Source organism: Camelus ferus, chromosome 7 (genome assembly GCF_009834535.1).
Source record: "Camelus ferus isolate YT-003-E chromosome 7, BCGSAC_Cfer_1.0, whole genome shotgun sequence".
Taxonomy (NCBI): domain Eukaryota; kingdom Metazoa; phylum Chordata; class Mammalia; order Artiodactyla; family Camelidae; genus Camelus; species Camelus ferus.
In genome coordinates this window covers 11,366,699-11,380,371 of record NC_045702.1, presented here as the reverse complement: position 1 = coordinate 11,380,371, position 13,673 = coordinate 11,366,699, and the positions used below count along the sequence as shown (strand labels likewise).

Below are 13,673 nucleotides of genomic sequence, written 5' to 3'. Positions count from 1 at the left end.
TGTTGTGTTCTTTTGAACTGCGATGCATTTTACAGGGTATTCTATGGGGTCTGAAGGATCATGGAGTCCTTTAGGCCACCCTCTGCAGTAAGACAGTTTGCACAATAGCTAGCCAGAATGGATCATTTTTAATTTTGCTACCCCGGGAAAGGCATAACTTTGCTCTTGCAATTTGATTTATGTTGCTTGTGTGTTTATTCGTGTAATAGTGGAAACTTTTTTTTAATATAAAAATTACCTAAATCTGCCCCTTGTTTTTACTGATTAATTTGTTACAAATGTTGATGCTCTTTTGGTCATCTGGAGATGATAGAACAAATTCTACTCCATAAAGAATCCATCTTGAGTTCAGAAATACTATGTAAAAAGAAATGATCCTTTAATATCCTAGGTGTGACACTGGGATAAAAAGTAAATATGTGTGAATTTCATTATTGAGTCTCAAGCATCTTTTGATCTTGCAGTGATAGATTCCAAATAAGGGAGATCTTACCAGACTCTGCTAGGAATTTTCTCAGAAGGATCAAATAATGATGAATTATGACTTTGAATGTTTATTTTGTAGTTACAACCTATATACCAACAACTGTACTGTTACTTCAATGGGTACCTTAACATATATTTTTGTAAGTAGCCATGCCACTTAATGCAGAGAGTCTTTCTCCTACTGCTTCAGTGGCTGAAACAAGATTTTATGTAATTTTTGAAATTGCAAGTCTTGCACACATTTTGTCCTCTTGGATAGTGAAAACCCTGCTGTCAATCTTTATCCACAGAGCTCAGAGTTCTACAAAGTCACCACTGAGCAATACCAGAAAGCTGCTGAGGAGGTGGAAGCAAAGTTCAAGTAAGTTTTTAATAATTTTTTTTTGTAGTTTTAATATATTTTTATTGAAGTACAGTCAGGTTACAATGTTGTGTCAGTTTTGGTGTACAGCACAATACTTCAGTCACATAGGAACATACATACATTTGTTCTCATATTCTTCACCATAGGTTACAAGATATTGAATATGGTTCCCTGTGCTATACAGTATAAACTTGTTGCTTATCTATTTTATATGTATTAGTTAATATCTGCATTTAACAATGTTTTCATTATTTAATCTTCTTGACAAGATGAAAGTACATCTTTATTGCTCTTTGAACAGAATACAGTTTGATATTTTAGCCCTCTGGAGTACTTAGAAGTGTGTTTGGGTGGTTGAGATAGCTCCATGGTGCTTAGTGGAATTCAAATACAAGGAATAGACATTTGATGAAAGCATGTTGCAACTCAATTTTATGACCTCAAGAAATTGAAAGCAATGGTAGTAGAATTTTTTTTGAATATTATATAAGTTAGGATGCCTTTGGTTATAAGGTGTTGTTAAATTGCTACCTCTATTAATAGGAACTCAGAAACCCTTCACTTTTGTGTGATAAAATGATGGGCATGTCCAAATTTGAGTATCTGCCTTTCTCAGGTTTAAGCTGTTTCCACTTCTTCATGTGTAGCATTTAAATCACAGACTTTACCTTGCCCTTGATTTTGAAGGTGATGCTAAATTGCTACCTGTACTAATCCTTGGAATGTTTAAATGAATGTTCTGTAATTGATAGATCAAAGTGTCTGTAACCTATAGCCCTGTACTTTCCCTTTGCTGCCAGTGCTCACATTAGGTAAGAAGACATCATTCAGAATTTTCCTGGGTATATAAATAGTTCTGTTGTGTAACCTGGTAGTCACACATGTGAAAATTAGTGAAGCAAAAAAAGATGTTGTGACAGGTTTAGTTGAAAGATTACATTGGGCTCTGACCTCCTTCCTTTGCACATGTTTATAAGCATTTGATAAAATGATTAAACCCTAAGGTGGAATGTTATTTCTTTCTGCTGTAGTGCAATTTATGTGGTAATGGATATTAGTGTTATATTAGTTTTGATTTTAAAAAAGATATTTTTTAAAAGATGATTTGAGATATATTTAAATAGACAGAAACCTCCCATCTTCCTTAGTGCATTATCTCTTTGGGGGCAGCAGGGAAAGACCTTCTAAGAATTGGCCATAAATCTCACTGTTAAAGGTTAATGTGCTATTTTCAGAATTAGATATGGAACTGGATTCACTTGATTTTAAAAGGCACTCTACATATGTATGTTTTAAATTATGTTGTTATCTTTCTTCCCCCTAATCATAAAGCAATATTTTTTAAACTGTCTCTGTACTCTGAGAACCTTTGACTTGGCACTTGGGTATTGCTGCCTTGTAAGATGATAGCTATACAAATACTAAAATTTTAGATAAACCAAAGGAGATCAGTTCTGACTGGAATGGTCTGTGATCTGTGAAGTCATCATAAAGAAGATATTTTAGTTGAGGCTTGAAGTAGGGTATTGAGTAGGTGAGAAGAAAAGGTATTCAAACGGAAAATTATGCTCAGTGATTGGTGGATGACATACTAGTTAACATCAGTGGTTTACTAAGAGAAACTAGTGTGAAATATAGCTGGAAAGGTCGGTAGGGTTTTTGATTAGCTGCTGGGCTAAGAAGTTGGTCTTCATTGAGCCTGAAGTCATTGGAAGGTGTTTGACCAGGTGAGTACCCTGATTTCCATGCTCCTTTAGGAATACTAATCCGACAGTGGATATGAGGTTTGATTGGCGATGTGAGGGGAAAAAAAGAGACGGAAGTACTGGAAGAGAGGTATCTATTAGTGAAGGAGAAAAGGTGGTGTCTGGGATGCAAAAAGTCATTGAAAGATTAGATGTGAATCAGTGATGAACTGGTGTACCAGTTTGCTAGGGCTGCCACAGACTGAGTGGCTTAATCAGCAGAAATTTATTTCCTCACAATTCTGGAGGCTGGAAGTTTGAGATCAGGGTGTCAGCAGGGTTGGTTTCCTCAGGGGCCTTACTCCTTGGCTTGCAGATGGCTGTCTTTATATGGTCTTCACCCTGTGTCTGTGTCCTAATCGCCTCCTCTTAAAAGGTGCATTGGATTAGGGCCCACCTTAATGACTTCATTTTAACTAACTTACCTCTTTAAAAACCCTCTGTCTAAATTCACTCTCTGAAGTACCAGGCATTAGGACTTCAACATCTGAATTTTGGGAAGACACAGTTCAGTTCATAACATTTGGATAGAAGGGGTAGAGGAGAACCAGTAATCCAAGCTTAGCAGGTTGGAAAATTGGTGGAAGCTGGATTTCATGGAGAGAGAGAGAGGAGTCTGGTTTTAGATGAAACAAGTATCTCTTCTGAAGCCCTGCTCAGCTGCCTTGTTTTCCCACCTGGGCTAGCCTGCTGCAAAGTGAGAGGCTACATGGAGCAAAGAATAAAAGTCACAGTGACTGACCTTCTCCAGGACGACGTGGACCTGTAGGTTAGACTTAGTTTTAAGCAGTGCCTCAGCAGCATCATTCTCTTTGATCTTTAATAAGGTATGTTTCTTTATTAGATCCTACTCTCATCTGGTGTGGTAAACAATTTGACCTTTCCCAAAATGAGCTCTGGCCTTTGTACCCAGCTCCTGGGACTAACCTCTAAAGCATTGAAATTCCCCAAGTGGAAGAAGAGTCTTCTTCATATGATGGGCCCCTTGGGCCACTTGATATTAACCTGCTACCAAAGACTGGATTCAGCCACATAGGCAGTCAAGCAGGCAAGCCTGTGTAATGAGGCTCCAGTGAAACTCTGGACACTGAAGTTTGGGTGAGCGTCTCTGGTTGATAATACCCTGCATTTTGTCACACATTGATACCAGGAGGTTTGTGCATCCTGAGGACGATGGAAACATTGCATTTGGAACCCTCTCAGACTTTGTCCTGTGTCTGTCTTCCTTTGGCTGATTCTCTGTAGCAATTTACCACAATAAGCAATATAACTATGAGTTTAATAGCTTTAGTGAGTTCTGCGAGTCCTTTTACCAGATTATCAAAGCTTAGAGTTATAAAACCTCAGGTTTTATACACTGAAGGAATTTCGAGAGTTAGTTTTTCAGAGAGTAGCTTTGACTATATCATTTTTTTTTCAGCTACTACCTGCTAGGCTGAGCTTCCTAGAATATCATATTTTGATTTGTAGTGAGTTCATTGCCTTCATACTGAGAAAGTGATAGTGTTTTGGCTCTAAGACATGCTTACCATCTTTAAATAGGCATAGAGATTTCTCAATGGAATTTTGTTTCTTAGAAATTTGGGCATCTCAGATAATCATGACGCCTTCAGTCTTTTGCAAGGCAGTCTGCTTCATTCTTTCCATTGCCTGACAGAGCTGGACTCAGCAGTCCCTCTGAGACAGCAAGCTCTGAAGGACTTTGAGGGGAATTTAGTTAATTTTATCTGATGGAAGGATTCATTTGGGTGCATCTTGGTTACAGGAGATGGAAGCTTTTTATATTGCAATTTCAAGAGCAGTATTATGCATGTGATAGGAGGCCACACAAAATCACTACAAAGAGAAAGAATGCTCCAGCATTTGAAGCCACACGTGATGAACTCCAATCACATTGCTGCATCCTGCCAGGATACCTAATGGGATATTTTAGGGATACTTAAATATTAACTCACCCTTCAGTCCCTCAGTTTATAGTTTGGCAGTAAACCATTAAAACACTTTAGATTTAATGGAATTTCCCCCCCTATTTTATCAACCCACCATTCATTCATAGTGCTCCTCTGCAGCGAGCCCTCTGCTGAGTTCTGAATATGCAGCCATGAGGGAGATGGCGAGAGTCTTACCAGTGTGCGACTTAGAGTTTGTCAGAGGAGATCAAGAGGAAGACAGAATTTTAAAGTAGAACTTATAAATCCAAAGTTATTCTACATGTTGAGATGATTACATCCCTAATAAATTTCAAGTTACTAAAAATTATTACCATGTTTCCAATGGAAATTAAGTAATTTGGGATTAAGAATTTGTGCTGTTTATGTTCCTGCAAGAACTTTTTCCCCACAACAGCTTTAAAATTTTAGCTATAAAATCCAGATCACTGGGTAAATCCAGTGATTTGTCTGTTAGATAGAGCAAGTTACGGTGCTAGTTTCTGGTTCATTATCTGGCGGTAGAACCATGTTATAGCCCAGCTTACTGAAAATTATGTTCTATGTTAATCCTTATAGTCTACCTTATAGGTAATTAATTAAACAAAATGTTAAATGTTACGCAGATGGTGCTTCGCACAGATCTAGCACAAAGTAAATGCTCAATGAATGTTAGATTTTATTTTTAGTATATATTACTGTTATCATATTATTATATTATTAGTTTGTTGTTAATGTCTAACTCAGGTTATTAAACTATACACCATGGGAGAAATTTCTGTATCTAGTTCCAAACAAAATTTAGATGATGTTAAAACCTCCTGAAAGAACATTAGAGAGAGTTCTTACCATTGGGGAGATCACAGACCAGCTGGAAGACAGCATATAAAGCTCTCCTGGCAGGACAGCCCAGATCAGGACGTGGCAAAGCTGTCAGGACACATGGACAGAGTGCCACAGGGGCTCTGGTTTTTGATCAGCATCAGAATTAAGTTGCGTTGAGTGGATTGGAGCCGATATACCACATCTACAGAAAGGAAATGTTAACCACAGTGTTATGTATACGCAAATTGTTTTTAAAATATAAAAATAAATGTCAAGCAAATGTAAAGCAAATATCAAAGAAAATAAAATATCATAAAGGCAACAATGTAAACCTTGTGAAGACAATATAATACCAAACAAATGAAAAGCATTTTAAAGGTGATTGCTGTTTCATTCCCATGTTTTCCTTTAGATAATGAAGTGGTCAATTTCTGCCCTCCATAAAGGCAAAATATACGTAGGAAGTGACAAAGATCTTTGAGAATATTTTTGGACTGCTTTCATTAGAGGTGGAACTTTTCAGCGTGGCTTCAGTTTCTTTGAAAGATGAAGCACTTGTAAAGGGGTATGAGTCTGTGAAATCGGATGTGAATACTGGTAATGCTCCTTTGTGTGCCAGACTAAAGAAGGGGTTTTCACTTTTATCCTTGAACGAAGTTGTTGAAACCTGACTTACAAATTTAGGCTCATGGAAGAAGCCTGGGTTATCCTTATAACGTATTAAAAGATTAGTTACCCTGTGGAAGAAATTTAGCTGATTGTAGGGTGTCTGTGGAATGCTATGCAAGACTCAAGAGATAAAGTGGATTTTTTAAGTATTACTGTATAGTGAAAGGTTTTCTTCATTGTAAAATCCTTTCACTTTAAAATGTCCTTGGTTTTATTAGGGTTTCACTTTGACTGGCAATACTGTTTAGTTTCTCTTCGGGGTGTGTGATTTTAACAGCTACACTACGGATGAGTTAGTAAAGCTGAGGATGACATGCCAGTGGTATCAGCAGGTGTTTCCCATGTTCTCTGTAATTACACATGTGGATCATGGACAGTTTTAAGCAACAGTGTTTAAAGATCCTGCTTAATTGGCTGTAAAATAATTAAATAAGATTTTGACTGGCAAATTTATAATTCTGTTAGATGCATAAGCCAGTGCGCTTGAATGTCAATGTGACTTCAATTTGGAAATGTTAGATTAATAGAACTAATTGTACTGCAGGTACAAAGTTTACTCTGATTAATAGTCTTAAAACTCTTCTAGAAGTTTAGTCAAATAAATTTAAGTTACTTATCATTTAGCTTAAACTTTTAATTAAAACTTACTTCCAAAGTTTGCAATGTTCAGTGTTGCTGTGTTTCTTTCCAGTTTTTTCAAAATTGAGCTCCTATCATTTTTCAGTGACTCCAGCTGCCTTACTGAGTGACTTGCCTTATCAAAAGGATGAAAATTATATACTGTCGAACATGTTTTTGTATCTGCAGCTGACAGTTACCCTGCACATCGTCTCTAACACTTATTAATGTCTGCTTGTAACCTACTTTAGTGCTGTGTGAATGGCTCTGATATACCAAATGTACATGATAAATGTTTTATCTCTGATGCTCATTGATCAATTTCTAAATGATCAAATAGTTTATCTCAGTAAGACACTAATTCACATTGATCAAATTCTAAATGACCAAGTTGTCTTGGTTTCTGCTGAACACAAATTGTGTTAAAATAACATTACTTGAACATGCTGGCTTTTCTAATGCAGGAGTTATGTTACCAGCAGTTACAATGTAACTAGAGTTATTGTATTATAAAGATGTTTCCGTCATAATGAAAAGTTTACACAAGAAGAAAAGTATGCGATATTACAGGAAGAACAGGGCTTCGGGCAGGGATTTGGGCTTTTACTAACTAATTAAATTCTGCGTTTGTATTGGACCTTTTCCCCCCTTTTTTTAATTTGAAAGGCTGTGATCAGGAAATATAGCATCTGCAGTGGTGACATTTTATTCTCTGTGGTCCTTTGAGCCAAACAACATCTTGATTATTCAATTAGAGACTTAGCCATTGAAGAGGCTAAATTCTAGAAAAAGTAAACATACCTATACTCTTTGTGCATATGTTTGGTTACAATTACCTACTTAGAAGGATAAGATTGTTGTTTTTGTTTTTTAAACATCCACTCACTTATGTCAATCATCACAGTATTTTGTGTACCCACTAGAGTTTGTCCATGTGTTGCCGGGCGAGGGTATCAATTCTGAAATTGAAGAACGATGTTTATGAACTTACGAATATACTTTGTATATGAAGCCACTGGCAAAAACCCATTGGGTTAAAACATAGTTTTGGTTATTTAGTACACCCAATTCCTCAGGCAGGTTATTAATTACATCTTTGACTTATCTGTTCCATCTGTAAAATGTAAATTTTAACTGCCACTCTCTTTAGGGCATTCAAGCTGAGAAAATTTAAAAGTTGAAAAAGAAAAAGTTGTCATTGATCCTCATCTAAAACATGGACTTAAGTAGTTGTTTTATTCAGTTCTAAGACAATGGTTACCACTTTAAGTATGTTCTAGATGGTGTGGCAGCCCCTTCTGTACCTCATTGAGGGATATGTGAAGAGTAGCCTTCTACCTCTCAAGCTAAGAAGCTGTGTGTGTTATTCTCTTCCTTCCATAACCCCCCCCCCCACACACACACACACAAAGCAACAAGTTAGTTCCAGAGGAAGTGAGACTTGATTTGGAACATACCAGTATTTGACAGTATTTCTTATGATGAGCAAGTAGAATTGAGACTGGAAGGATAGGGGCAGGGTACAACCATTAAAAGAGGGATGCAGCAATTGAGGATAGAGTATAAACTGGTTAGAACCAACTAGACCCAAGATGGCAGATTTGACTTCCTGTAGACCTTGAGCCTCCTATATGCTCATTGTAAGACATTAGCATGCTAAATGACACACACATAGGTGCCATGACAGTTCCAAGGCTGACCATAAAAAGCCAAAAAGTGGATGGTCGCCCAATTCATGGAAATCCTGCCCCTTCCCCAAAGTATTTGGAATAATCCTCCCACTTGGTCAGCATATAAAATTACCCAGCTCATGGAAACTAAATACACTGTACCCTGGGGCCACTCTTGCCTTCTGAGATGGATCACATTTTGCCTGTAGAATGTTTATCACTCTAAATGAACTTGCTTTCACTTTACTACTATGGCTGGCTCTTGAATTCTTTTCCTGCACAAGACCAAGGACCCTCACTTGGCAGCCCATCCCAGGAACTCACCTGAGACCTGGAATGTGACCATCTTCTTGCACCCCCCTTTTCCTGCAGCAGAATTGGTTAGATCTCTAAGGAAACTTTGGGTGATTAGTGCCTTTTCCCCTCTTTAAGATTGGAGCCCTTCTAATCAGATCTGTTTAGTTAATTTCTTTTTATTCTTTTAAGTTGGAGCTCTGTCCTTGGTCTACACACTTATTCTCTAAGGATAATTGGTCTCAAGGTCAAGAGAGTCACTTGGAAGCTTCCTCATTGCTTCAGTAGACTATGTGAAGGGACCTCAAGTGGTGACACAAGCCGCTGAAGCCAGCCTGGACACATGCTGCCCTAAGTCCATGGCCTGGAATTCTCTTCCCTGTCTTAGCTGTGGCAGCCAGGGTTTGTTTGGGTTGCTCTTCCTTTAATATAATCTGTTTATGTGTTACATGTAAGTTATCAAAACCAGTCTTGTTGCAGCCCCTGGGTTTGTAGCCATAAGCACCTGAATTCATGATATGTTCCATGTGAGATAACAGATTGTTCTGTTTTCCCCTGCAGGAACATTAGCATTGAACTTTCTTCCTTAATCAATACAATCCATTAAGAATTTAGTGTTATATGAAATATTAATTGCACACTGTTAGTTAGATAAATGAAGATTCTGCCAAAATGACAGCTTGTTTCTTTCTTTGTATCATAATATTTTAAATGAGGGCATTTTGAGTTCTAAGGTGCATGGTATTTCAGAATTTCTTTATTGATCCCTGCTTATTTGAGTAACTAACTAACTACACATCTTGTAGCTCCCAAAGATGTTTCTAACTGGGATTACTAAGTTTTTCCGTCTTGCTGATTCCAACAAGAGTTTATTTCCTTTTTAAAGGATCCAGTTGGAAATAATTTAAAAAATTTTTCCTTTGATGTTTTCAAAGATGAGAATAAGTTATTTTGCTTTTTGAGTGCCACTCAGCTACAGGTAGAAAGCAGAGAAGCTTGTAGGGGGGCCAATTAGAGTTAATTACTGTCTGACTGACCTGCCACGTTTTAAAATGTCCAGGAAGACTTCTAGGATGTATATTTTTAGTTCTATCCTTGTGTCAGATTTACAAAGTTTAACCATCTTAAGCCTTGAGCATGGTTAAGGATTATATGAAAGATGTTGTCTATGCATAAAAATGATAGCTCTCAGGATGGTCTCTGGGAAGTTGTATAAGCTCAACAATGTTGTGTTATCTAATTGTGTTTATCACTTCACAGTTTGGGAAGCCAAATGCTATCAACCCTTGCTGCTCTCAACCAGATAATTAACTTACAGAAGTATGTGGGTGCCCATTCATTATGCTTGGGGTAAAACCATAGTATTAAAATTGAAACTAGAACTTTCAGGATAATTACACATGAACATACATTCCCATTGCTCATTTGAATGTATAATTACCATATCATCTTTCATGGTGTCAGTCCATCAAGGATTCCTATTTCTGGCTCTTTTCATTTTTCTTAAGATGTAAGCAAACAAAATATAAAAATTGATAAATTTAGACCTTATCATGATTAAAAAGTTATGCTCATCTTAAGACACCATTAAGAAAGATTTTGAAATGGGCAAAAGACTTGAACAGACACTTCAATGGAAGATGTAAGAATGACCAATTAGCACATGAAAAGTGCTAATAACATCATTAGTTATCAAGGAATTGCAAATTAAAACCATTGGAATGGTGAAAATCAAAAAGACTGGCAATACTAATTGTCTGAAAGGATGTGAATAAACCAGATTCTCATGCTTTGCTGGCTGGGGGTATGAAAGAGCAGTCACTTTGGAAGAAGTTGACAGTTTATTATAAATTTAAAGATACGTTTACTGTGACCGAGGAATTCCAGTCCTAGGTATTTACTCAAGAGAAAAGAAAATATACATTCACAAGAAGATTTTACACATATTCATATCAAGGTTATTCATCATAGTGGAAAACTAGAAACAACTCATATGACCACAGTGGGAGAACGGATAGACAGGTTGTGGTATTCAGCAATTAAAAAAGAAAAGCAGACTATTAATTGACTGAACTGCATGGGTGAATCTCAGAAACATTATGTTAAGCAAAAAGAAGCCCAATACAGAAGAATACCCATCATGTGATTCCATTTATGTGAAGTTCAAAAATAGGGAACAGTCTATTCTGACAGAAATCAGAAAGTAATTGATAGGGATAGAGAAGGACTTAATTGAAAATGGACACGTGAACTTTCTGAGGTGTTGGGAATATATGTTACTACAATGTGAACACCTAAGATCAGTGCATTTTTTAATGTTAGTTACACTTAAAGTATCCTAAATTGTTAACTAATTTTAGTTAGGTAAAAAAATGCCCCAAATATTGGGAGTACCCTGTATCTTTTTTTAATTCGTAGTTCTTACTAAGAAATGTAGTTGATTTACAATGTTAGTTTCGGTTGTACAGCAAAGTGACTCAGTTATACATACACATACATAAATTTTTTCAGATTCTTTTCCGTGATAGCTCATTGCAAGAAATTGAGTATCATTTCCTGTGCTATACAGTAGGTTCTTGCTGTTTATCTGTTTTATTTATACTAGTGTGTATCTGTTAATCCCAAACTCCTAATCTATTCCCTCCCCTGGCCCCCTTAACCATAGTTTGTTTTCTGTGTCCATGAGTATTTCTGGCTTGTAAATAAAGTTCTCTCTTTTTATTTTTTTCTTTTAAGGGGAATACTCAACTTCTAACTGTAATTTGTCCACGGTAAAATAAGTCCCTTCAATTTAATCACAGTCTTAAGAAACTTATGATTTCTAATCCTATCCATAATCATATTTTCTTGTTAGAATTTGAATACCTTATCTCAGAGTCAGGGCTGTTCATTCAGTGTGCTTGATAGCTGTAGATGTAGGTGTAAACCTGCCGGTTTTTGTTTATTTTCATTAGAATAAGTTTTTTCCTCTCTTATTAAATTACTTTCGTCTACTGTACTCGTCTCCTTGTTAGTCCTAGAGTCTTATAGAAAGGCCTGGTTAAGTTTTGAAAATAATTTTTGGTAAAGGGGTTCTAAAGGCAGCGTCTGTACATGAAACATTTATACAGTAACACTGATACTTTTTAATATAATAATTTTAGGCAGTGATTTGTTCATACTATGTGTTGAGTCCTGGCAAAATGCTTGAAAACTTGTAAAAGCTTGCATCTTGGCCCTTCCCTACATGTTGAAGTGAAAGCACACATGTTCCCATGTTAAAGTGTCGCCAAGCATCCCCGACTTGCTCACATGGCTGCCTTAAGCTCTTTTATGTGCTTTCTCATTCAGTGGCCAACAGTTGAATTGCCATGTTCCTTTTGTGAGTATGTGTGTCTAAATGCTGGTAATCAGCCGAGTCCCTTGAAAATTGATAGACGCGCTCATTAAGGGGAGTTCTCGCTCTTGGCTCCGTTCACAAGTCACCTCAGCTACCGTTTCTGGATGAGGCTGGCAAGAAATACGTGCAGTGATACATCTGGCTTTATACTCCTTTTCAAGGACTAAAACCTTCTTTTTCAGTACGTTAAACACGCTTTGTGGGGAACTTACAAGCACAAAGAAGTCAGCTATTTGCCAATTACCGTATTAACACAAAAAAGACTAAGGGCCGTTGTTTTGTGGTGGGATTTTTTTTTTTTAATGTGCTGCCATTTGGTCTTCATTTTGTTGTCTTGTGCTTCCAAGATTACACAAATACTCATTTATTTGTGAGATGGATCCACCTGTGGAGACTCTGAAGTCCAGCCGCCTGCCACTGGTACAGACCTCCAAAAGCTGCCTGTGTGAGAGGCACGTTCAGCGTGGCTTATGATTGGGATTTTGAGGGTAGCATACACCTGTCTCTGCTTTTAGGATGAGAAATGAATTGCCAATTACTGTAGACATGTTCAGACATGACACTTCAGATGGGAGAAGCTTGCTCAGCCTGCTTTATGCTGGGCTCCCCACTATGAAACCATCAGTTCTGGAAAAGGGGTGTGTTGGCAAGGAGAAGAAAAGAGAGGGGATCAGCCCTTGATCCCTTCCTATTTCTCGTGCTTGGGCTCAGCGGTGGCCGGGAGGTCAGTGCCTCTCACCTTCGTTTCCCCAGCAGAGCTCTTGAATAAGATGAAGTGATCAAAGCTGGATGCCAGTGCATCATCACAGTCTCATTACTCAGCAAGCTGCACACCCAGATGCTGCTGTTTTCTGCATCAGGCGTCACTGATTTACATTCATAACACCTCCATTACAGCTCATTTGGTACTAGTCGTAATTAACCAGTTCTTTTCACGATAGTTTCTCCAATATGAGAGATCTTAATGTAAAGAAAATACATTTCTGAGAGTAGAGTGTGTCTTTCAGACATCCTGGTTAGTTGGCAATAGTTGGGGATCACATGTTTTGTCACTACTTAAACCACTTGTGGTTTTGCTGTGGTTAGTTGGGTGTCGGTTTGGAGGTATTTTGTCTGAATTTGAGGTACCGTATTTTCGCAGCAGACCAATTTCATCAGCTCCCCTGACCTGGGAGCTCTTTTCAAAGAGTGGATTCCAATACAGTGTTTTCATTTGGTGGTTTCTTCCCTCAGTGAAGAGCTTGCTGATACATATTTATTTTGAAGGGTAGTAGTGTGACAGCTTTGCTTTGGAGAACTTCATCATCATCAGTGTCTACAGCACAACCATCCATCAAGGGTCCCTTTGATGCTCCATACTCTGGGCACTGGAAATACAGAAATGTAAATTTGAGTTCCTGTCCTCAGAGTTCTGATACTTGTTGAAATTATTAGCTCTACTTTTGAGGTGTCAAAACCTGAGACAGGAATTATAACTTTAACACTTGCTCAGGAAAAATTGTTGAGTATCTCATAGATTCCAGGTGGTTTTTATAAACTGGAAATACTGAGATGAAGAAGGCATGATCCCTGCCTTCAAAATACTTGCAGTGTACATGGGGAGACCGGTTAACACAGCAGTGACTGAAGTGTGGAGAATGCTGATATAATGGCACAGACAGGAGGGTGCAGGGATAAGGAGGGGGCTCTGGACTG

At 37.7% G+C, this 13,673-nt stretch overlaps 1 protein-coding gene across 9 annotated transcripts in view; it reads left to right on the top strand.

Annotated features, from left to right (window-relative positions):
• The window catches only part of CHCHD3 (coiled-coil-helix-coiled-coil-helix domain containing 3), a 257,884-nt gene that overhangs the window by 203,601 nt on the left and 40,610 nt on the right, over positions 1–13,673 (top strand). For 8 of the 9 annotated variants that reach the window (XM_032483360.1, XM_032483365.1, XM_032483358.1 and 5 more), the window contains one exon: positions 777–847. In XM_032483360.1, coding sequence (XP_032339251.1) covers positions 777–847 — 71 coding nt within the window. Of the gene's footprint in view, positions 1–776; positions 848–5,911; positions 5,935–13,673 lie in introns of those variants that run through there. The other variant, XM_032483366.1, reaches the window with a different exon arrangement.